At 36.9% G+C, this 25,910-nt stretch overlaps 2 protein-coding genes across 2 annotated transcripts; both read right to left on the minus strand.

Moving 5' to 3' along the window:
• Nucleotides 1–4,499: 4,499 nt before the first annotated feature.
• Nucleotides 4,500–4,914, minus strand: LOC107458429 (uncharacterized). The gene is made up of 2 exons (XM_016076637.1): nt 4,765–4,914; nt 4,500–4,688 (listed from the first exon to the last, which is right to left on the minus strand). Exons 1-2 carry the CDS (start codon nt 4,912–4,914, stop codon nt 4,500–4,502), a joined length of 339 nt encoding a protein of 112 aa, XP_015932123.1.
• Nucleotides 4,915–7,351: 2,437 nt separating this feature from the next.
• On the minus strand, nt 7,352–9,341 carry LOC107458449 (60S ribosomal protein L9). The gene is made up of 3 exons (XM_016076655.3): nt 8,819–9,341; nt 7,710–7,832; nt 7,352–7,606 (listed from the first exon to the last, which is right to left on the minus strand). Exons 1-3 carry the CDS (start codon nt 9,188–9,190, stop codon nt 7,520–7,522), a joined length of 582 nt encoding a protein of 193 aa, XP_015932141.1. The 5' UTR covers nt 9,191–9,341; the 3' UTR covers nt 7,352–7,519.
• Between the last annotated feature and the right edge of the window lie 16,569 nt (nt 9,342–25,910).

Consider the following 25,910-nt stretch of genomic DNA (forward strand, 5'->3'; position numbering starts at 1 on the left):
CCACAGAATCATCTCAAGATCTGTGGACCCCACAGGATCCCCACCTACCATATTCTCCCCTCTTCTTAACATTCATCTTCTCTTTCCAATAAACACTCTTCCCCAAAATCCTTCACCAATCACCTCAATCTCTCTTCCCAATCACCCCCCTTCACCACTCACATCCATTTAATATTCCCCATAAACCCCACCTACCTTCAAAATTCAAATTTCTTTCCCACCCAAACCCACCCTAAATAGGCCGAACCTACTCCCTCTCCCCTCACTATATAAACCCCTCCATTCTTCTTCATTTTCACACAACACAAACCTCTCTTCTCCTTCATGGCCGAATACACCTCTCCCCCTCTCCTCCATATTTTCTTCTTCTTCTTCTCTTCTTTCATCTCTTGCTCGGGGGCGAGCAATATTCTAAGTTTGGTGTGGTAAAAGCATAGCTTTTTTTTTGTTTTTCCATAACCATTGATGGCACCTAAGGCCGGAGAATCCTCTAGAAAAGGGAAAGGGAAGACAAAAGCTTCCACCTCTGAGTCATGGGAGATGGAAAGATTCATCTCCAAAGCCCATCAAGATCACTTCTGTGATGTTGTGGCCAACAAGAAGGTGATCCCCGAGGTCCCTTTCAAGCTCAAGAAAAATGAGTATCTGGAGATCCGACATGAGATCTAAAGAAGAGTTTGGGAAGTTCTAACCAACCCCATCCAACAAGTCGGAATCTTAATGGTTCAAGAGTTCTATGCCAATGCATGGATCACTAGGAACCATGATCAAAGTAAGAACCCGAACCCAAAGAATTATCTTACAATGGTTTCGAGTCCAAAGAATTATCTCACAATGGTTCCGGGGAAATACTTAGATTTTAGTCCGAAAAATGTGAGGTTGGCATTAAACTTGCCCATGATACAAGGAGATGCACACCCCTACACAAGAAGGGTCAACTTTGATCAAAGGTTGGACCAAGTCCTTAGGGACATATGTGTGGAAGGAGCTCAATGGAAAAGAGACTCCAAAGGCAAGCCGATTCAACTAAGAAGACTGGACCTCAAGCCTGTGGATAGAGGATGGTTGGAGTTCATCCAACGCTCCCTCATCCCCACTAGCAACCGATCTGAAGTTACTGTGGATTGGGCCATCATGATTCATAGCATCATGAATGGAGAGGAAGTAGAAGTTCATGAAGTCATCTCTCATGAATTCTACAAAATAGCCGATAAGCCCTCTACCTTGGCAAGGCTAGCTTTTCCTCACCTCATTTGCCATCTATGCTACTCGGCTGGAGTTGTTATAGATGGAGATAGAAGGAGACATCCTCATTGAGGAGGACAAGCCCATCACTAAGAAAAGGATGGAGCAAACAAGAGAGCCCACTCATGGAACCCAAGAGACACATGAGGAAGCTCATCACCAAGAAATCCCGGAGATGCCTCAAGGGATGCACTTTCCTCCCAACAACTGTTGGGAACAACTCAACATTTCTTAGAAGATTTGAGTTATAATGTGGATCAATTAAGGGTGGAACATCAAGAGCACTCCATCATTCTCCATGAAATTAGAGAAGATCAAAGAGTAATGAGGGAGGAGCAACAAAGGCAAGGAAGGGACATAGAAGAGCTTAAGGACATCATTGGTCCTTCAAAAAGAAGACGCCACTAAGGTGGATTCATTCCTTGTTCTTATTTTTTTCTGTTTTTTTTCGTTTTTATCTATGTTTTGTGTCTCTACTTCATGATCATTAGTATGTAGTAACTATGTCTTAAAGCTATGAATAAATTTCATAAATCCTTCACCTCTCTTAAATGAAAAATGTTTTTAATTCAAAAGAACAAGAAGTACATAAATTTTGAAAATTGTCCTTGAAATTAGTTTAATTATATTGAAGTGGTGACAATACTTTTTGTTTTCTGAATGAATGCTTAAACATTGCATAATTTTGATCTTGTTGTCTATGAATGTTAAAATTGTTAGCTCTTGAAAGAATGATGAACAAAGAGAAATGCTATTGATAATCTAAAAAATCATGAAAATTGATTCTTGAAGCAAGAAAAAGCAGTGAAAAAGCAAAATGTTGTGAAAAAAAAAGTGGCAAAAAAAAATTTAGAAAAAGAAAAAGCAAGCAGAAAAATCCAATAGCCCTTAAAACCAAAAGGCAAGGGTAAAAAGGATCCAAGACTTTGAGCATCAATGGATAGGAGGGCCCAAGGAAATAAAATCCAGGCCTAAGCGGCTAAATCAAGCTGTCCCTAACCATGTACTTGTGGCATACAGGTCCAAGTGAAAAGCTTGAGACTGAGTGGTTAAAGTCGTGATCCAAAGCAAAAAGAGTGTGCTTAAGAGCTCTGAACACCTCTAACTGGGGACTTTAGCAAAGCTGAGTCACAATATGAAAAGGTTCACCCAATCATGTGTCTGTAGCATTTATGTATCCGGTGGTAATACTAGAAAATAAAATGCTTAGGGCAACGGCCAAGACTCATAATAGTAGATGTGTTCAAGAATCAACAAACTTAACTAGGAGAATCAATAACACTATCTGAAATTCTAAGTTCCTATATATGCCAATCATTCTAAACTTCAAAGGAGAAAGTGAGATGTCAAAACTGTTCAGAAGCAAAAAGGTACAAGTCCCGCTCATTTAATTAAAATTAATATTCATTGATATTTTAGAATTTATAGTATATTATCTTCTTTTTATCCTAATTTATTTTCAGTTGCTTGGGGACAAGCAACAATTTAAGTTTGATGTTGTGATGGGCGGATAATTTATACACTTTTTGGCATTGTTTTTAGGTAGTTTTTAGTATGATCTAGTTACTTTTAGGGATGTTTTCATTAGTTTTTATGCTAAAATTATATTTCTGGACTTTACTATGAGTTTGTGTGTTTTTCTGTGATTTCAGGTATTTTCTGGCAGAAATTGAGGGACCTGAGCAAAACTCTGATAGAAGGCTGACAAAGGACTACTGATGCTGTTGGAATCTAACCTCTCTGCACTCAAAATGAATTTTTTAGAGCTAAAAAACTCCAAATGGCGTGCTCTCAATGGCGTTGGAAAGTAGACATCCAGAGCTTTCCAGCAATATATAATAGTCCATACTTTATTCGTAATTAGATGACGCAAACTGGCACTCAACGCCAGTTCCATGCTGCATCCTGGAGTCAAACGCCAAAAACACGTCACGAACCAAAGTTGAACGCCCAAAACACGTTACAACTTGGCGTTCAACTCCAAGATAAGCCTCAGCTCGTGTAAAGATCAAGCTCAACCCAAGCACACACCAAGTGGGCCCCGGAAGTGGATTTTTGCATCAATTACTTACTTCTGTAAACCCTAGTAGCTAGTCTAGTATAAATAGGATGTTTTACTATTGTATTAGACATCTTTGGTCTCAATTTTATTTTATTATTCATCTTAGGAGACTATTGATCACGTTTTGGGGGCTGGCCATTCGGCCATGCCTGGACCTTCATCACTTATGTATTTTCAACGGTGGAGTTTCTACACACCATAGATTAAGGGTGTGGAGCTCTGCTGTCCCTCGAGCTTTAATGCAAGTACTACTATTTTCTATTCAATTCGACTTATTCTTATTCTAAGATATTCGTTGCACTTCAACATGATGAATGTGATGATCTGTGACACTCATCATCATTCTCACTTATGAACGCGTGATTGACAACCACTTCCGTTCTACCTTAGACCGGGCGCATATCTCTTGGATTCCTTAATCAGAATCTTCGTGGTATAAGCTAGAATTGATGGCGGCATTCATGGGAATCCAAAATGTCTAACCTTGTCTGTGGTATTCCAAGTAGGATTCCGGGATTGAATGACTGTGACGAGCTTCAAACTTGTGATTGCTGGGCGTGATGACAAACGCAAAAAAATCAAGGGATTCTATTCCAACATGATCGAGAACCGACAGATGATTAGCCGTGCTGTGACAGAGCATTTGGACCATTTTCACTGAAAGGATGGGATGTAGCCATTGACAACGGTGATGCCCTACATACAGCTTGCCATGGAAAGGAGTAAGAAGGATTGAAGGAAAGCAGTAGGAAAGCAGAGATTCAGAAGGCACAAGCAGCTCCATGCGCTTGTCTGAAATTTCCACCATTAATTTACATAAGTATCTCTATCCTATTTTATTCCTTCGCGTATACTATAATTTCTTAACACAGTTGAATCTGCTTGACTGAGATTTACAAGATGACCATAGCTTGCTTCATACCAACAATCTCTGTGGGATCGACTCTTACTCACGTAAGGTTTATTACTTGGACGACCCAGTACACTTGCTGGTTAGTTGTGTGGAGTTGTGACAAAGTGTGATTTAGGTTTGAGAGCACCAAGTCTTTGGAGCCATTGTTGATGATCACAATTTCGTCCACCAATGCCTAAGTACAAACTAACTACAATTGCCCTATTTTCTACCAAACTTTTGTCAACCCAGTTTCAGAGGCACCAAACATGGTAAACCCTGGTTATGATTTGACAAAACCTACAGCCAGCAACATACACAACCAACCCAGCCAACCATGCCGAACACCCAAGCAACCTTCAACTTCCACACAGATGCCTTCACGTCTGCCTTCAAGGCTATGATTTTCCTCTTCAACCTTGCAACATGCGGATCTTCGCTTCCAACTTCTGGATTTGCCCAACGAAAAAACTGACATTCATCATTAACCTACATCAGCCCACCATACTCAGTACCCAGAAATAAAACTTTGGGATCAGCTGAGAATAACTGTTCATGAACTCACCTCATAGTAGACGCAGCCCCAAAATCGGCGACCTGGGTTTTCTTTGGTTCCGAAAACTTGCAACACTGGTCTCTCTCCATGCCCACAAAGAATCCCCCTCTTCTGCGCAGATCCCCTGCTCCGAGACGACCTTGAGCTCTCCGACGCCATTGCTGCGCTTGAACCCTATCCCTAGCAAACGCGTTATGCTTCTCTTTTGGGGGTGACATTTTTTATTTACAAAAAAAAAAAACTTATTTTTCTATATCATTATGTAGGTAAACTACCGGTAACAACCTTAGGGGCAATTGTGTCAAAAAAATTTTGTAATTGGGGGGAAGGACGATTTTAATGTGTTTGTAAAGATTTAGGATGATTTTAATAAAAAAAACCTTTGGGACGAAATTGATTTCGACCCCAGATCTTAGGGACGAAAAAAGTACTTATCCCTAATAATTATATGATAATTGAGAATATTAAATGAGATTTGAGAATAATTAGTTATTCTATAAATTTGGATGAGATCCTAACTGATTCTTTTTCAAATTGAGTTATGATATGATTCATAAATTTGAAGGATTCAGATTTAGAATTTCAAGATATGATTTAAATTTGAATAGAGAATCAAATTTAAATTAATAACAATTTCATACTATATATATGTATGCTAAGAGTAGAGAAAAGCGTGAGAGTAAAACACAAGAATTTTATTCCTTTACCTCTACACACATAAACGTATGTGAGCCTGATTCTTGGAAAAGAATCTTATGGCGTGCAAAGAGTTGCAAGAAGTTTTCTCAATTTAGATCAAATGTTCATTGGTCAAAGAGTTGACAGCAAAGATTGGTCTCGGTGTGGATACGCATAGCGCCTTCGTACCATTGAAGGAGAAAAAGATTTTTACTAGCGTATTCAGGTATTTAAATCTGATCTAATATATATTTATTATTAGAATAAAGTTTAAGCATAAAATAGATCTTTATGATTACTTTCTTTTCTTTCGTTGCGTGTTATGAATACATAGTAATCTTTCACTAGGTTAGGTAATTATATTGTTGAATGCATTATATTAACAAAGAAAAAATGCAGGCTAGGTCGCTGTAATTCCACGCATGAACATGATTCCCAATAACTAGACAACTTCAGTTAGGTTTTAAAGGAGACCATTTTTATTAGGTGTTTCATTTGCTATGACTATTATATGTTGAACTCTATTTACCAAAATCTGTTTTTACATATGGGCAATCAAAGATGATGGTTAAGATTATTAATTGAAGGATTACTCTTCAATGTCAATAGATTCAACTATCAAGGTCGTGTGCAGGGAAGTCTTCGAAAACCTTGGTCCATTATATTACAAGTCCTTATTTCATGTACAAATTTAGCACGAAAACGTAATGTTTCTCGAAATCAAGTAGGACTCCGCCCGTAACACAATCGACAGATTCAAGATGTATTTCTGTAAGTAAAAAGGGTTCAAATAGATATTGATTGTGTTTGAAATTTTATTAATCAAATTGATTCGTATGCGTATGTAGGCTTTTTAATTTTCCATAACTTTCTATGCCGTGAATGGATTGATACACAGCAAGCTTTCACACTTATCCTTTCTAGGACTAACATGGAACGAAATACGATATGAAATACACTTAACACACAAATTTTAAAATTTTATAAGACACGAGATACGTATATATATAAAATATAAATTATTCTTTAGATAACTTGTAATAATATTTTGATATTTTATTGAAATTAAAACATAAATTAATTTTTTAATTTTTTAATGTTTTAATTTAATTATATAAAATATTTGTTGTTTTAACGAATAATAATCTATACTATTTTTAATTGAACGAATATATCAATAAATATCCAACCCGTACACACGATAACTTAATGACATAATTTATAGTTTTTAATTGAATGGTTCTATTACTCTCTTCGTTGTATCCTTTTGCGTATTATTTAGCAAATAATTTTTCTTATAAAACGATTATATGTCACATTCCATTTTAAGATCATAAATTAATAACACACCATCTTCAACCTAACTCCCGAGTCTAATTACACGAATCCAATATTTAAGCTGTTCGAAATTATTATTATCCTTTAATCATAATTGGTTTTCATTCGCATCAGCATACCCGTGCGATGCACGGGGTACTTCAATAGTAAAAAAGAACAAAATAATTTTTTTGGTGAACAACGAAAAAAGAAGAAATGGTTTGATTTCCTCGTAAAGATATCTAATGATATGTCCCTTTTACTATCAACATCAATGTTGAAAAATGAAAATGCATAAAACATGCAACAACGAACGATAAACAATAAATCAAACATAACAATCATCTCCTGCCACAAAGCAAAAGGGGTTATCACTTCTCGGTTGTTGCCACATGGTGCGCGTCTCTTAAATATATAAAGGGCCATCATTGAACACTTGCATTTCTCCTAAAAATAATAGAGAGCTCTAGAGAGAGGCCCTTTAACTTCGTTTATATGGTTTGCAAACCAGCTAAATCATTATTTATCTGACTGAAAGCCAGAGACATTGAGAATTTGTCAATTTGAGATAATGAGATCAGATAGGGTGAACGAGGATCCAAATTTCGAAAAGTGAAAAATTAGACCATTGGTGAGCGAAATAGAAAGTAAATTTTAAAGAGGATAATCCAAAGGGACCTCTCTATAAACTACCAAAAAAGGGTGAATGTTAAATAATATGGAAAAATGAGAAGCAAAAATAATATCAAAATTCCTCTTTGCCCACAATTTACTGCTCATCAAGAATTGTCCCCTTCTCGCTAACATAGATACCATCAAGGAACTTCCGAATATCTTTGTTTTTGACATGGCATTTCTGTTGTAAACCAAAAAACACAAGGGGAAAAAACAGAATTACAATCTAAGCAAGGGCAAAAGATGAACAGAGTTAGGAGTCATAGAGGAAAAGAACTGAATACCTGGTTAATGAGGGCACAAGAGCGCGAAACAAGCTCAATGTCATTTCCATCCACGATCAACTCATCCTTGACCTTTTCAGATCGAACAACAGAAACTCCCTCAAGCATGTCCACTTTCCTCACCTGAGAGTATGGCAGCCAAAGACATTTCACTTTAATAACAACATCATAGCATATCCATTGCAAGATGCCTAGCTTTCTTCAACAGTACTACATAAAACAGCATTACCCAAAACATGTAATACCATTACTGACACTTGCGACCATGAGGTATAACAGAATAGCAGAATACACAGAATGCTGAAGAATAAACCAAAAAATGAAAAGACACCAACTTCAACGATAGTGTCAAAAGCATATCAGCAAGTGAAAATTTTTTGAAAGCATCCCCTGCCTTTGCCGGGGAAAGAGGGAAAGCATCACTAGAACTAATAAGCAATGTATAGTATAGTAATAGTAATATTGCTCCATTGAAAAGTAGTATGACTTGGCTAATGAGAGAGTGACATTTTGGTTAACATTTGAATAAAATTTAACCAATTCAAAAACAAACACTCCACCAGCAACTTGTTCATTGATTTAAAAACCTTTTAACACATTTGCAAAAGCAATTCACATACATACATTTCTTCACAACAAACAATACATTTTCACGCTTAATAATAATAAATCAAAAGCTTTGATAACAAACAAGCATCTAATATTCTCAACATTCACCCAAAGGCTTATTCCATAGAACGAAGACCTATCACAATTGATTAACTAACGAAAGTATCAAATAAACCCTGAAATTTTTGTATACCACAGTATCTTAAACCATGATCAAACATGGCAGTGTCATATGAAGAGAGTAATCCAAATTCCAGGCTATCAGCACCTATTATTTAATTATTTGTAGCTAAAAATCAGTCGCAAGTCTCACAACTCAAGTTTCTAAATTTTTGAAAAATTAAATCAAACGCATTGAATAAATAAAATGCACGACTTTATAAAACGACATTCATTCTGATATTCAGTGCTCTTAATGCTATCAATAAAATCCATAACTAAAATAAATTACACTAACCGCAGGTGAAAAATCCACGTTCTAAAAAAGAAAAGAAACGAACCTTCTTCTCGCCAAGGAAGTTGCGGATCTCGATGGAGGTGTTGTTACTAGCGATGCTAGCATTGATCGGAAAGTGAGCATAGACGAACCTCATCTTGTAACGATAGCCCTTGGTGACGCCGGTGATGAGATTCTCGACGTGGCTGAGGGCGGTTCTGATGGCGGCGGAGGTCTTCCGTGAGCCAAACCAGGCGTCGATCTTGAGCTTCTTGTTTCCGTTCTCGTCCTTGATGAGCTGGAAATCAAGGTTGAGGTGCTTGAAATCGCGCACAAGCTTGCCACGTGGGCCTTCCAACTCGATCACTTTGGCGTGGACCTTGATGCTCACCCCGTCGGGAATGTTCATCGTTTCCGATGACAAAATCGTCTTCATTGTTTCTCTCCGTAGAGCGTAGGAGGGGGGAAAGGGTTACTGTTATTACGGTTAGGGTTTATAAAACCCTAATTTAGAGATGGTTGCTTATATATGAGGAACAGGAAGTGGAAGAGAAAGAGGGAGGGAAGGTCTGAGAGCAGAAGGACGAGGCTATTGGGCTGTTTAGTAGTCGGGCTTCAGCTTTTTGTGACAAGTTTAATTATCCTTTTTAAAAATCACAAAAGAAACACAAGAATTGAAAAAACAATGGACAGTTGGTCTGCTCTGTTGTGGTTATTAGTTTATTAGTCTTTTATTAATGAAGTAGGTTTTTTATTAATTTAAAATCCTAAGTCATACTCTTAGAATTAATTTTGATAGATTTCTTACATCATCCCGTAAAATACCTAATTTAAATTCATTTGTCCGTGTAAAATTATGTAGATGACAACAATAATATTGATCGGTTCTACGGAAATTCGAAGAATCCATTGAAAAATATGATGAGATTTTCATAGATGCTAACTTGGCAAATGTAGAAATTGTTGCTTCAATGAAAGTGCTCATTTTGATCAATTGGATAAATCCTATAAGATTGATGGTAGAAAGACATAAGAAAGACTGAGTTATTGAATATTGTAGATGTTGATATAAAAAGGTATTATTTCAGTTATTTAAGAGTGGTTTTTTATTTCTACAATGCATTTGCCAAGTTAAAAGAATTTAATAGTCGAAAAAATAAGACGCGAAAGCACAGTGAGGTAATTGATCGACATAATTTTGTTTGTTGTCGCATGGGCTTCCGACGAAAAAAGACAGATAATATGCAGACCAAAAAACAAGAGCCTAGAGCTAAAACTAGGTATGGCTGCAAGGCAAAGGTTCAGGTGTCATTACGTGTTAGTTATGAAGCACGGATACTTTGATGAGTTGCCGTATCCATGCGTCGGACATATTTGGACACAACACTCACAGACACTCGTCTGACACGTGTGTCTATTGTGTTCAACCGTGTCTTAATAAAAAATAAAAAATCTTCTCTGGACACGCATGGACACACCTAAATACCATCACGTATCCGAGTGTCCAGTCTTATTCTTAACATATATTTTAAAATAAATTTAGATATAGTATATATTATTATTTATTAAAACAAAAAATATTTTAAATACTTGATATAATTAAAATAAGATATTAAAAATTTTAATTTATATTTTAATATCAATAAAATATCAAAATACTAGTATGATTTATCTAAAAAATACTTTATATTTTATATTTATGCGTGTCTCCATGTCATGTAAGATTTTAAAATTTGCGTGTCGGTGTGTCCCGTGTCGTGTGTGTCCCGTGTCCGTGTCAGTGTCCGTACATCATAGCGTGTTAGTGGTCGCTAGATTGTTTTAGAATTTTCTGATTTGCACAATCAGGACCTTCTTTCTCCAATTGTTACTGCAATGCTTCCTGGCCAAAGAAAAATATCTGCTGCAGACATTGAGCAAATAAATATATTGAGGAAGGGTTGATTAGGCACTACACATATTTTTGCAGCACTCTCAAGCAAATCTGGTGGTCACCACAATATTTTCTTTTTGTCCAGGGACTTGTACAATCAAGTCGCACAGCAACATCGACGGTTGAAGGGTGTGCTAGTGCAGCTTTTCAATTTATGAGGAAGATGAAGTCCATTGACCCAGTTATGGTTAGATATGATGTTGATAGGTTTCATTCAATAAAGAATTTATTTTGGTGTAATGGAATAAGCCAACTGATTATCAATTGTTTGGTGATGTATTGTCTTTTGACGCTACTTACAAAAAGAAAATAATATCAGTGTCCACTTCTCATTTTTTCGGGTATTAATAACCATAACCGCGCAGTTGTCTTTGCTTATGCTCTTGTGTATGATGAGTCAGAGCAAATACGTGTTTGGTTGTTGATGAGCGGATAATTTATACGCTTTTTGGCATTGTTTTTATATAGTTTTTAGTATGTTTTATTCACTTTTTAGTATATTTTTATTCGTTTTTAAGCAAAATTTACATTTCTAGAATTTATTATGAGTTTGTGTGTTTTTCTGTGATTTCAGGTATTTTCTGGCTGAAATTGAGGGGCTTGAGCAAAAATCTGATTCAGAGGCTGAAAAAGAACTGCTGATGCTGTTGGATTATGACCTCCCTGCACTTGAAATGGAATTTTTAAAGCTACAGAAACCTAAATGGTGCGCTCTCAATTGCGTTGGAAAGTAGACATCTAGGGCTTTCTAGTAATATATAATAGTCCATACTTTGCCCGAGTTTAGATGACGCAAATTGGCGTTCAACGCCAGCTTTCTGCCCTATTCTAGCGTTAAACGCCAGAAACAAGTTGCAAGCCAGAGTCAAACGCGAGAAACAAGTTACAAACTGATGTTTAACTCCAAGAGAAGTCTCTACATGTGAAAGCTTCAATACTCAGCCCAAGCACACACCAAGTGGGCTTGGAAGTGGATTTCTGCATCATTTACTTGTTTCTATAACCCTAGTAACTAGTTTAGTATAAATAGAACTTTTTACTATTGTATTAGACATCTTTAGATCATTTTTGAGACTATCTTTGGATCACTTTTGATCTCTTGATCACGTTTTGGGGGCTGGCTATTCGGCCATGCCTACCCTTTTTTCACTTATGTATTTTCAACGATGGAGTTTCTACACACCATAGATTAAGGTGTGGAGCTCTGCTGTTCCTCGAGTATTAATGCAAAGTACTATTGTTCTTCTATTCAATTCATGCTTATTCTTATTCTAGGATATTCATTCGCACACAAGAACATGATGAATGTGATGATTATGTGACACTCATCACCATTCTCACTTATGAACGCGTGATTGACAACCACTTCCGTTCTACATGGAAACAAGCTTGAATGTATATCTCTTGGGTTTCTAATCAACGATTCACATCGACTCCCTTCTGAAAATAGGGCATCTGAATCTGAGATTAGAACCTTCGTGGTATAGGCTAGAATGCATTGACAGCATTCTTGAGATCCGAAAAGTCTAAACCTTGTCTGTGGTATTCCGAGTAGGAATTGGGATGGGATGACTGTGACGGGTTTCAAACTCGCGACTATAGGGCATGGTGACAGACGCAAAAGGATAGTAAATCCTATTCCTACATGATCGAGAACCAACAGCTGATTAGCCATACGATATCTGTGCATGGTATTTTTCATCCGAGACGAGCAATCCGACAGTTGATTAGCCGTACAGAAATCGTAGAGGACCATTTTCACTGAGAGGACGGGAAGTAGCCATTGACAACAGTGACACCCAACATACAGCTTGCCATGGAAAGGAGTATGAAGGATTGGATGAAGACAGTAGGAAAGCAGAGATTCAGAAGGAATAACGCATCTTCATACGCTTATCTGAAATTCCCACCAATGAATTACATAAGTATCTCTATCTTTATTTTCTGTTTATTTATATTTTAATTATTAAAACTCCATAACCATTTAAATCCGCCTGACTGATATTTACAAGATGACCATAGCTTGCTTCAAGTTGACAATCTCCGTGGGATCGACCCTTACTCACGTAAGGTTTATTACTTGGACGACCCAGTGCACTTGCTAGTTAGTTGTACGAAGTTGTGAAAAAGTGTTGAGATTACAATTGTGCGTACCAAGTTTTTGGCGCCATTGAGATCACAATTTCGTGCACCAAGTTTTTGGCGCTGTTGCCGGAGATTGTTCGAGTTTAGACAACTGACGGTTCATCTTGTTGCTCGGATTAGGTAATTTTCTTCTTGTTTCAACCTTTATTTTATTTTCAAAAATCTTTCAAAAATTTTTTTCTTCTTTTTTGTTTTTCCATAATAATTTTCGAAAAATCCAAAAAAAATTAATAAAAGCATAAAATCAAAAATATTTTTGTGTTTCTTGTTTGAGTATAGAGTCAAGTTTTAAGTTTAGTGTCAATTGCATCTTTTTAATTTTCAAAAAATTTTCGAAAATTTATGCATGTGTTCTTCATGATCTTCAAGTTGTTCTTGGTAAGTCTTCTTGTTTTTCATATGTATTTTTGCATTCATAGTGTCTAAACATGAAAAATTTCTAAGTTTGGTATCTTGCATGTTTTTCTTTTCTTGAAAATTTTTCAAAAATAAGTTCTTGATGTTCATCATGATCTTCAAAGTGTTCTTGGTGTTCATCTTGACATTCATAGTGTTCTTGCATATTTTCCTTGTTTTGATCTTAATTTTTCATGTTTTGAGTCATTTTGTGATTTTTCTCTTTCCTCATTAAATTCAAAAAAATCAAAAATATATTTTCCTTATTTTACTCATAAACTTCGAAATCTTTGGGTTGACTTAGTCAAAATTTTTTTAAATTAGTTGTTTCTTGTTAGTCAAGTCAAGGTTTCAATTTCAAAAATTTATCTTTTCAAAATCTTTTTCAAAATCAAATATTTTTCATTTTTTTCCTTTATTTTTCAAAAATTTTCAAAAATATTTTTCAAAACTTTTCAAAATCTTTTTCTTATCTTTATTTCATATTTTTCGAAATTATTACTAACAACTAATGTTTTGATTCAAAAATTTCAAGTTTGTTACTTTCTTATTAAGAAAGGTTCAATCTTTAAATTCTAGAATCATATCTTCTAGTTTCTTGTTAGTCAAGTCATCAACTTCAATTTTCAAAATCAAATCTTTTTTTTTTTAAATTTGTTTTTCAAATCTTTTTCAAAATAAATTTCAATCATATCTTTTTAATCATATCTTTTCAAACATATCTTTTTCAAATCATATCTTTTTCAAAATCAATTTCAAAATCTTTACTAACTTCTTATCTTTTCAAAATTGATTTTCAAATCTTTTTCAATTAACTAATTGACTTTTTTGTTTGTTTTACTATTTCTTATCTTTTTTCAGAACTACCTAACTAATTTTTCTCTCTCTAATTTTTGAAAACTCCTCACCCTTTTTCAAAATTCTTTTAATTAACTAATTGTTTCAAATTTTAATTTTAATTTTAATTCTTCTCTTAATTTTTGAATTCCAACAAAATTTTAAAATAAAAACAAAAATATTTTCCTTTTCCTTTCAATTATTTTCGAAAACTCCTCTCTCTCATCTCTTTCTATTTATTTATTTATTTATCTACTAACACGTCTCTTCTACTCATAATTCAAACCCTCTTCTCTTCTCTCTCTGTGTTCGAATTCTTCATCTCTTCTCTCTACATCATTCTTCTATTCTTTTCTTCTTCTACTCACACAATGGAATCTCTATACTGTGACATAGAGGATTCCTCTTCTTTTCTGTTCTCTTCTTTTTCATATGAGCAGGAGCAAGGACAAGGACATTCTTGTTGAAGCAGATCCTAAATATGAAAGGACTCTGAAGAAGAAGCTAAGAGAAGCTAAAGCACAACAATCCAGAGAAAACCTTACAGAGAATCTCGAAAAAGAAGGAGACATGGCCGAACTCAACAACAATGCAAGGAAGATGCTTGGTGTCTTCACTGCACCAAATTCCAACTTCCATGGAAGAAGCATCTCAATCCCTACTATTGGAGCCAACAACTTTGAGCTAACACCTCAATTAGTTTCTCTGATGCAGCAGAATTGCAAGTTTCATGGACTTCCATCAGAAGATCCTTTTCAGTTCTCAACTGAATTCTTGCAGATCTGTGATACTATTAAGACCAATGGAGTTGATTCTGAGGTCTATAAGCTTATGTTTTTCCCTTTTGCTGTAAGAGACAGAGCTAGAATATAGTTGGACTATCAACCTAAAGATATCCTGAACTCTTGGGATAAGCTGGTCACGACTTTCTTAGCCAAGTTTTTTCCTCCTCAAAAGCTGAGCAAGCTTAGAGTGGATGTTCAAACCTTCAAACAGAAAGAAGGTGAATCCCTCTATGAAGTTTGGGAAAGATACAAGCAACTGACTAAAAAGTGTCCTTCTGACATGCTCTCAGAATGGACCATCCTGGATATATTCTATGATGGTCTGTCTAAATTGTCTAAGATGTCATTGGACCATTCTGCAGATGGATCTATTCACCTGAAGAAAACGCCTGCAGAAGCTCAAGAACTCATTGAAATGGTTGCAAATAACCAGTTCATGTACACCTCTGAAAGGAATCCTGTGAGTAATAGGACGCCTCAGAAGAAGGGAGTTCTTAAATTGATGCTCTGAATGCCATATTGGCTCAGAACAAAATGTTGACTCAGCAAGTCAATATGATTTCTCAGAGTCTGAATGACTTGCAAAATGCATCCAACAGTACTAAAGAAGCATCTTCTGAAGAAGAAGCTTATGATCCTGAGAACCCTGCAATGGCAGAGGTGAATTACATGGGTGAAGCATATGAAAACACCTATAATCTCTCATGGAGAAATCATCCAAATTTCTCATGGAAGGATCAACAAAAGCCTCAACAAGGCTTTAATAATGGTGGAAGAAACAGGTTTAGCAATAGCAAGCCTTTTCCATCATCCTCTCAGCAACAGACAGAGAATTCTGAGTAGAACCCCTCTAGCTTAGCAAACATAGTTTCTGATCTATCTAAGGCCACTCTAAGTTTCATGAATGAAACAAGATCATCTATTAGAAATTTGGAGGTACAAGTGGGCCAGCTGAGTAAAAGAGTCACTGAAACTCCTCCTAGTGCTCTCCCAAGCAATACAGAAGAGAATCCAAAAAGAGAGTGCAAGGCCATAACCTTACTTGGTGTGGCCAAACCTAGAGAGGAGGACAAGGACGTGAATCCCAGTGAGGAAGACCTCATGGGACGTCCTCTGGACAAAAAGGAGTTCCCATTTGAGGAACCTAAGGAATCTGAGGCTCATCTAGAGACCATAGAGATTCCATTGAACCTACTTCTGCCATTCATGAGCTTTGATGACTATTCCTCCTCTGAAGAGGATGAAGATATTACTGAAGAGCAAGTTGCTAAGTACCTTGGAGCAATCATGAAGCTAAATGCCAAGTTATTTGGTAATGAATCTTGGGTGGATGAACCTTCCTTACTCACCAATGAACTGAATGACTTGGTTAGGCAGACATTACCTCAAAAGAAATAGGATCCTGGTAAATTCTTAATTCCCTGTACCATACGCACCATGACCTTTGAGAAGGCTCTGTGTGACCTGAGGTCAGTGATGCGTGAGCATTTTTCCTATCTTTTTCTAGTGAATTTGCATATAATTTGTTTAGTTTAATAAAGAATTAATTATCTTTTAGCCAATATGGATGCTACTTTGAGTCTTTTGCAATTTTGTTTATTTTAGGTAGCATTCGGCGGAATTTGATGGAGTTTCTACAGCATAATAATCAAAGGAGATGGCAGCAAGGAGCGACGCGTACGCGTGATTTGGAGCTTTCCATGGCGACACGTGCGCGTGACTGACGCGTACGCGTGATTTGAAGATTTGCTCAGCGACGCGTCCGCGTGACCGACGCGTCCGCGTGACTTGAGAAAAAGACCATCGACGTGTACGCGTGACATACGCCACGTGCAGAAAATGTAGAAAACGCTGAGGGGTGATTTCTGGGCCCCATTTTAGCACCCAAGTTAGGCGCAGATCTAGTGAAGCCAAGTGATCCCCACGTTACAAGACGCGGAGTAGTTAGTTAATTCTGATTTAAATTCAAAATTTGATTTGAAAATAGGAAAAGCTATTATCGTAATTTTAGATATTAGATTTTAAATTAGCATTAGTTATAAAAAGGAGAGACTTCTCTTCTATTGAGGTTCCATTAGGGGGATTCTATTAGGGAATTCTATACAAATTTACATTCCGCATTCCATGAGCAACTAGTCCTTCATTGTTAAGGTTGGGAGCTCTGTCTATTTGTATGGATTGATTCGTTTGATCTTTCTAATTTAATCCATGTTTTGATTTATATTTCAATAATTGTTTTTGTTCTTTATTTTATGAATTTGGGTGGAACGGAAGTATGACCCATGTTCTAATTGAGTTCTTGTAAAACTTAGAAAAGCTCTTTACTTGAACAACAGCTTGAAAACATATTATCCTAAATTTCTAATTGTTTGTATTTAACGGGATACGTGACATATAATCCCCTTATTTTTGGATAATTAGGATTTTTGTGGCATATAAACTGGAACTTGATCATCACCCTCTAATTGGAATTAATTGACCAACGAATTGGCAGTTAATGAATTTTAGAGGAGACTATGAAGTTCTAAGGAATTAGGGTCTAGTCACATATAGTTTGCCATGAAATAAATCTTGCATGATTAAATTAGTTAGTAAGAAAATTTAATCCAGAAAAATAGATAACTCTGAAACCTTAACTGTTTTCTCTATATTTTATTTCCAACTTATTTATCTGCCTGTCTTTAATATTCTTAATTTACTATTTATTGCTCTTTGAACTTCCAAACACTATTTTCTGTTTATCTAATTAATCCTATCAAATACTATTATTGCTTAATCCATCAATTCTCGTGGGATCGACCCTTACTCACGTAAGGTATTACTTGGTACGACCCAGTGCACTTGCTAGTTAGTTTGTGGGTTGTAAAATACCGCACTAAGTTTTTAGCACCGTTGCCGGGGATTGATAGTGATTAACAACTATTAGTTGTTTGATTGCTTAAATTAAGCATTTTATTTTTAATTTTATTAAAATCTATTTTTAAAAATTTTTCGAAAAAAAATATATATTTATTTTGATTTATTTTATTTAAATTTTTTTCCTCTTAATTTTTTAAATTAAGTTTGGTGTCCCCGTAGTAATTTTTCTCTAAAAAAAATATTTTCAAAAAAAATTCTGTCTTCTTTGCTTTCCTATTTACCACATGGTGCGTTTAATCCTTTTTAATGTTTTGTGCTAAGGAAAAATAATGGAGAGAGATCACATGGGTTGCTACTCATACCCGAGTAGTGATTCATATTATGGTGGATGGAGGAACTATCCAAATTTTGGTTGGCAAAGTCAAAACCAAAGAAACTTCAATGCTCCATATTTCAACTATCAAGAGCCACTACCTCCATATTCATATCAAAAACCACCATCTCCCTATTCATATCAAGAACCATCATCTCCTTCTTATTCATATCAAGAGCCACAATCTCCTTATTCATCTCAAATACCATCAGATCTTGAGCTCCTCATGAAAGAATTCCTACATGATATAAAGACGAGTGTCAAAATGTAGAGAATTATGTGCAGATGATGATCAAGAACCAGGAAGGGGAATAAGCAAATTCCTTCCCAAGAGATACAATGCAAGATCCTATGGAAGAAAGTGAGAACTTCCCAAGAGATACAATGCAAGATCCTATAGAAGAGTTTATACTCCAGTGAATTAGAGAACTTTCCACCCTCACATATGGAAGAAGACGAAGATGCACAACCTCCCATGCCCTTGGTAAGCAATGAAGAAGAGATTGAATTAGAAGAAAGATACCAAGAGGAACAGGTTGAAATTAAGGAAGCTTACAAAGAGGTAGAAGAATTTAAAGAAGAAGACAAGGGAGTGGAGCTTGCAAGACCTCTTCCAAAGCCATCACCATCTAATACAACATTCAAGTCGGTAAAATTCCTATCCTTAACCTTCACTTTCCCACTTGAATATGGGCTACTGGAGACGGATGGTAAACTTAGAGCTATTTGTGGCATTAAGAGTAAGAGGAAGATGGTTAGTGGCAAGAGTTATCAAGCAAGGTTCAATATGGTTGCATGCTCCAAATTGAAGTGCAAGGATTGGTGTAGAGCTCAATTAAATGGATCTAGAAGGTTGTTTGGTTCTCTCTATGAGAATTCAGATTGCTTGCCACCCGGTGGGAACAATGGTGATCCACAAGAAGACGGGTGTAAAAGCAAGGTTTGGGACCCTGGAATTCATTCCCACAATCAACACTCTTGGGGCCTTGTCACTTGCTTCAACTTGCTCAAAGGTGTTAGGCACCTAGTTTGGGATCTCGGTAGCCATTGGAATTACAAATATTGGTGGAAATTCCTGGATCAGTACAAGCACAAGCCACCATGACAAGGAGCTCACCACATGTCCAACTTAAGGACTTTAACTAAAAGTGCTTGGTGGGAGACAACCCACTGTGGTATGATCGTTCCTTTTCATTCTTAGTTATTTTTCGTAGTAGTAGTTTTCTTACTTATTTGATTTTTATTGAGTTCTTACTAATTTTCTGATCATGCAGCTATTTTAGAACAGGAACCGGATAATAAAAAAAAAGAGAAGGAGCACAAGACGCGCAAGCATCGTTGACGCGTACGCGTCATATGCATGTGCGTGAAAAATAAAATTTGACAGAGAGTTGAGCGGGAGTAGCGCTGGAAGCACAAGCTGCATCACGCGTACGTGTAATCTACGTGTGTGCGTCGTTTGCACTTTTTGCCTTCCACGCGTGCGCGTCAGTGACGCGTATGCGTGACCTTGAAATTTGACGTAAATATGTGTTTGGGCAGAGACTTGTGCTGGTTTGGGACTGTAAGTGTGCTAGAGGCACAAATTTGATCACGCGTACGCGTCCTTGACGCGTGCGCATCATCTGCACAAATGGCCATCCACGCGTGCGCGTGCATGACGCGCACGCGTCGTATGAAAATATTGTTCCCAAGCCACGCGAACAGAGAGTTGTGTGTGCGCGCAGCTAGCTTCGCGCGAATCGAACAAAACCCAGGGCACGCAGATGCGTGCCTGACGCTTACGCGTCATTAAGAAAATCCGCGACCCACGAGTACGCGTCGCTTGCGCTGCACAACTTCACTAGTTCGCCACCTAGTTTTTAATTTTCTTTCTCTCTTTTCCAATCCTAATTCTCTCTTGTTCTTTTATCCTTTTATTCTTCTTTAATTTTAATAATTCTTTCTTTCTGTTCTCAGTTCTTCTTTGCTTGAAGACAAGCAAACCTTTAAGTTTGGTCTTGACGCTTCGCTTAGAAGTTTTCTGTTTTTTCCTATAGCACCAAAAGGGAGGCGAATCATCTTCATGAAGGAGCACAACCTGAAGAATAAAGCGACCGCTAGGATAACTAAGGTGGTTGAGCTCCTTTCATTTTTTATTCCTCCCCTTCTTTTTTATGTTACGTTCCGATTTTCTGCTATTTTTTTTGTTTGTTGCATGATCCTTTATTAGTTAGAATCCTAGGACTAGTTTAGTTTTTTTCTTAATTGCTTTAATTCTGAAAAGATGTCTCATGTATTACTCACTGAGCTTGAATTCAAATAAAAAATACAGAAGTGATGTATTGCATGAGAAATTGAGTTAATTTTAAAAGTAGTCTTATTTACTTAAATGTGGTGGTATTTTCTGTAATTCTGAATGCGTGACATGAACAGTGCATATTTTTTATAGTGAAGTTTATGAATGTTAAAATTGTTGGCTCTTGAAAGAATGATGAAAAAAGAAAAATATTATTGATAATCTGAAAAATCAAAAAATTGATTCTTGAAGCAAGAAAAAGCAGTGAAAAACACAAAGCTTGCAAAAAAAAGAATAAATAAATAAATAAATAAAGAAAAAGAAAGAAAAAAAGAAAAAGCAAGCAGAAAAAGCCAATAACACTTTAATCTAAAAGGCAAAGGGTAAAAAGGATCCAAGGCTTTGAGTATTAATGGATAGGAGGGTCCAAAGAAATAAAACCATGGCCTAAGCGGTTAAATTAAGCTGTCCTTAACCATGTGCTTGTGGCGTGAAGGTGTCAAGTGGAAAGCTTGAGACTGAGCGGTTAAAGTCGTGATCCAAAGCAAAAAGAGTGTGCTTAAGAACTCTGGGCACCCCTAACTGGGAACTCTAGCAAAGCGGAGTCACAATCTAAAAAGGTTCACCCAGTTATGTGTCTGTGGCATTTATGTATCCGGTGGTAATACTGGAAATAAAATACTTAGGGTCATGGCCAAGACTCATATAGTAGCTGTGTTCAAGAATCAACATACTGAACTAGGAGAATCAATAACACTATCTGAACTCTGAGTTCCTATGGATTCCAATCATTCTGAACTTCAAAGGATAAAGTGAAATGCCAAAACTATTCAGGATTGCAGTTGTAAACCCCACTATAAGAAGAGACATGAGCTTAATCGAACTCTCATTCTCATGCAAATTCACATCCTAAACTTATATTAGTTTTGGTTGCTTGAGGACAAGCAACCATTTAAGTTTGGTGTTGTGATGTGTGAGCATCTTTCCTATCTTTTCCTAGTGAATTTGCATATAATTTGTTGAGTTTAATAAAGCATTAATTATCTTTTAGCCAATATGGATGCTACTTTGAGTCTTTTGCAATTTTGTTTATTTTAGGTAGCATTCGGCGGAATTTGATGGAGTTTCTGCAGCACAAGAATCGAAGGAGATGGCAGCGAGGAGCGATGCGTACGCGTGACTGATGCGTACGCGTGATTTGGAGCTTTCTATGGCGACGCGTGCGCGTGATTGACGCGTACGTGTGATTTAAAGATTTGCTCAGCGACACGTCCACGTGATCGACGTGTCCGCGTGACTTGCGAAAAAGACCATCAACGCATACGCGTGACTGACGCGTACGCGTGACATACGCCACGTGCAGAAAATGCAGAAAACGCTGATGGGTGATTTCTGGGCCCCATTTTAGCACCCAAGTTAGACGCGGATCTAGTGAAGCCAAGTGGTCCCCACGTTACAAGACACGGAGTAGTTAGTTAATTCTGATTTAAATTCAAAATTTGATTTAAAAATAGGAAAATATATTATCTTAATTTTAGATATTAGATTTTAAATTAGGATTAGTTATAAAAAGGAGAGACTTCTCTTCTATTGAGGTTCCATTAGGGGGATTCCATTAGGGAATTCTATACAAATTTACATTTCGCATTTCATGAGCAACTAATCCTTCATTGTTAAGGTTATGAGCTCTATCTATTTGTATGGATTGATTCGTTTCATCTTTCTAATTTAATCCATGTTTCAATTTATATTTCAATAATTGTTTTCGTTCTTTATCTTATGAATTTGGGTGGAACAGAAGTATGCCCCATGTTCTAATTGAGTTCTTGTAAAACTTAGAAAAGCTCTTTACTTGAACAACAGCTTGAAAACATATTATCCTAAATTTCTAATTGTTTGTATTTAACGGGATACGTGACATATAATCCCCTTATTTTTGGATAATTAGGATTTTTGTGGCATATAAACTGGAACTTGATCATCACTCTCTAATTGGAATTAATTGACCAAGAAATTGGCAGTTAATGAATTTTAGAGGAGACTAGGAAGGTCTAAGGAATTAGGGTCTAGTCACATATAGTTTGCCATGAATTAAATCTTGCATGATTAAATTAGTTAGTAAGAAAAGTTAATCCGGAAAAATAGATAACTCTGAAATCTTAATTATTTTCTCTATATTTTATTCCCAACTTATTTATCTGCCTGTCTTTAATATTCTTAATTTACTATTTAATGCTCTTTGAACTTCCAAACACTATTTTCTGTTTGTCTAACTAATCCTATCAAACACTATTGTTGCTTAATCCATCAATCCTTGTGGGATCGACCCTTACTCACGTAAGGTATTACTTGGTACGACCTGGTGCACTTGCCGGTTAGTTTGCGGGTTGTAAAATACCGCACTAGTCAGGCATAAACTTAATGCCACTCTCTATAATGGAGAAACTGGGAATCTTTGAGGTACAGGCTGCCAAATTCTCATTAGAGATGGCAGAAAAATCCATGAAAAAGGCTTATGGACAGGTAGAGGACGTGCTAGTAAAGGTCAAAGGCCTTTACATCCCTGCTGATTTCATAATTTTAGACACTGGGAATGATGAGGATGAATCCATCATCCTTGGAAGACCCTTCCTAGCCACAACAAAAGCTGTGATTGATGTGGACAGAAGAGAGTTGATCCTTCAATTGAATGAGGACTACCTTGTGTTTAAAACTCAAGGATCTTCCTCTGTAACCATGGAGAGGAAGCAAGAAAAGCTTCTCTCAGTGCAGAGTCAAATAAAGTCCCCACAGTCAAATTCTAAGTTTGGTGTTGGGAGGCCACAACCAAACTCTAAGTTTGGTGTTGAACCCCCACATTCAAACTCTAAGTTTGGTGTTGGGAGGTCCCAACAAAGCTCTAAACATCTGTGAAGCTCCATGAGAGCTCACTGTCAAGCTATTGACATTAAAGAAGTGCTTATTAGGAGGCAACCCAATTTTTATTTATCTATGTTATTTCATTTTTTTAGGTTGATGATCATGTGGAGTCACAAAAACTATTGCAAAATTATAGAAAAATCAAAGCAGCATTAAATGCCAGTAAGGGTAGCAAAATGGGCGTTTATTGCCCAGTCTGACACCATTCTGGGCGTTAAACGCCAGAAAGAAGTACCAGCCTGGCGTTAAACACCAGAAAGAAGCAACAAACTGGCGTTAAACGCCAGAAAAGGAATAAAAGCTGGCATTTAACGCTAGAAACAAGTAGCAGTCTGGCGTTAAATGCCAGGATTGCACACTAAGGGCATTTACATGCCTAATTGGAGCAGGGATAACAAATCCTTGACCCCTCAGGATCTGTGGATCCCACATGATCCCCACCTATCCCACCTCTCTCTCTCCCCCTCAAACATCTCTATAACACTCTACCCAAAGCACCACTCACCTATCAAATCCTATTCCTTTCCCTATATTCTCTTCACCAATCACCTCCATCATTCTTCCCCAAAAACCCCACCTACCTCACTTTTAAATTCAAATACTTTTCCCTCCCAAACCGACCCAATCCTCTTCGGCCACTCTCCCTCTCTTCCCCTATAAATACACCTCTTCACTCCTTCATTTTCACACATCTTATACACTTTTCCCCTACTTGGTCGAACCACTTAACCACCTCCATCTCCTTCATCTCTTCTTCTTCTCTGCCCTTCTTTCTTCCTTTGCTCGAGGACGAGCAAACATTTTAAGTTTGGTGTGGTAAAAGCATTGCTTTTTGTTTTTTCATAACCATTTATGGCACCTAAGGCCAGAGAAACCTCTAGAAAAAGGAAAGGGAAGACAAAAGCTTCCACCTTCGAGTCATGGAAGATGGAGAGATTCATTTAAAAAGTCCATCAAGACCACTTCTATGAAGTTGTGGCCAAGAAGAAGGTGATCCCTGAGGTCCCTTTCATGCTCAAGAAAAATGAGTATCCGGAGATCCGACATGAAATCTGAAGAAGGGGTTGGGAAGTTCTTACCAATCCCATTCAACAAGTCAGAATCTTAATGGTTCAAGAGTTCTATGCCAATGCATGGATCACTTGGAACCATGATCAAAGTATGAACCCGAATCCAAAGAATTGGCTTACAATGGTTCCGGAAAATTACTTAGATTTCAGTCTGGAAAATATAAGGTTGGCATTCCACTTGCCAATGATGCAAGAAAATGCACGCCCATACACTAGAAGGGTCAACTTTAATAAAAGGTTAGACCAAGTCCTCATGGACATAGTGTGGAAGGAGCTCAATGGAAAAGAGACTCAAGAGGCAATCCGGTTCAATTGAGAAGACCGGACGTTAAGTTCGTAGCTAGAGGATGGTTGGAGTTCATCCAACGCTCCATCATTCCTACTAGCAACCGATCTGATGTGACTGTAGATCGGACCATCATGATCCATAGTATCATACCTCTAAAACTTTACAAGGTAGCTAACAAGTCATCCACCTTGGCAAGGTTAGCCTTTCCTCATCTTATTTGTCACCTATGCAACTTGGCTGGGATAGACATAGAAGGAGACATCCTCATTGAAGAGGACAAGCCCATCACTAAGAAAAGGATGGAGCAAATAAGGGAGCCCACTCATGGACCTCAATAAGAGCATGAGGAATATGAGGGAAGAGCAACAAATGCAAGGAAGAGACATAGAGGAGCTCAAGAGCACCATTGGTTCTTCAAGAGGAAGATGCCACCCTCACTAAGGTGGACTCATTCCTTAATCTCATTGTCTATTTATTTTTATATTTTCAGTTTTCAGCTTTATGCTTCGCTATGTTTTGTGTCTTTATTACATGATCATTAGTGTCTAGTGTATATGCCTTAAAGCTATGAATAATTCCATGAATCCTTCACCTCTCTTAAATAAAAAAATGTGCCTAATTACAAAAGAACAAGAAGTACTTGGATTTCAAATTTTATTTTGAAATTAGTTTAATTATTTTGATGTGGTGCCAATACTTTTTGTTTTCTGAATGAATGCTTGAACAGTGCATATTTTTTATAGTGAAGTTTATGAATGTTAAAATTGTTGGCTCTTGAAAGAATGATGAACAAAGAGAAAAGTTATTGATGATCTGAAAAATCATGAAATTGATTCTTGAAGCAAGAAAAAGCAGTGAAAAAAAGAAAAAAAAAGAAAAATGGCGAAAAAGAAAAAGAAAAAGAAAGAAAAAAAAAGCAAGCAGAAAAAGCCAATATCCCTTTAAACCAAAAGGCAAGGGTAAAAAGAATCCAAGACTTTGAGCATTAATGGATAGGAGGGCCTAAGGAAATAAAATCCAGGCCTAAGCGGCTAAATCAAGTTGTCCCTAACCATGTGCTTGTGGCATGAAGGTCCAAGTGAAAAGCTTGAGACTGAGTGGTTAAAGTTGTGATCCAAAGCAAAAAAGTGTGCTTAAGAGCTATGGACACCTCTAACTGGCGACTTTAGCAAAGCTGAGTCACAACCTGAAAAGGTTCACCCAGTTATGTGTCTGTAGCATTTATGTATCCGGTGGTAATACTGGAAAACAAAGTGCTTAGGGCCACGACCA

The sequence above is a fragment of the Arachis duranensis genome, chromosome 7 (assembly GCF_000817695.3).
Source record: "Arachis duranensis cultivar V14167 chromosome 7, aradu.V14167.gnm2.J7QH, whole genome shotgun sequence".
NCBI lineage: Eukaryota > Viridiplantae > Streptophyta > Magnoliopsida > Fabales > Fabaceae > Arachis > Arachis duranensis.

Bases quoted from the DNA above. Each gene is read 5' to 3' on its own strand.
- LOC107458429 (XM_016076637.1), bottom strand. From the start codon at position 4,914: ATGGCGTCGGAGAGCTCAAGGTCGTCTCGGAGCAGGGGATCTGCGCAG. The intron at 4,689-4,764 runs GTGAGTTCATGA...GGGCTGATGTAG, and splicing joins GGGGCTGCGTCTACTATGAG to GTTAATGATGAATGTCAGTT.
- LOC107458449 (XM_016076655.3), bottom strand. From the start codon at position 9,190: ATGAAGACGATTTTGTCATCGGAAACGATGAACATTCCCGACGGGGTG. The intron at 7,833-8,818 runs GTTCGTTTCTTT...CCATACTCTCAG, and splicing joins ACTTCCTTGGCGAGAAGAAG to GTGAGGAAAGTGGACATGCT. The intron at 7,607-7,709 runs GTATTCAGTTCT...GGTTTACAACAG, and splicing joins CTTGTGCCCTCATTAACCAG to AAATGCCATGTCAAAAACAA.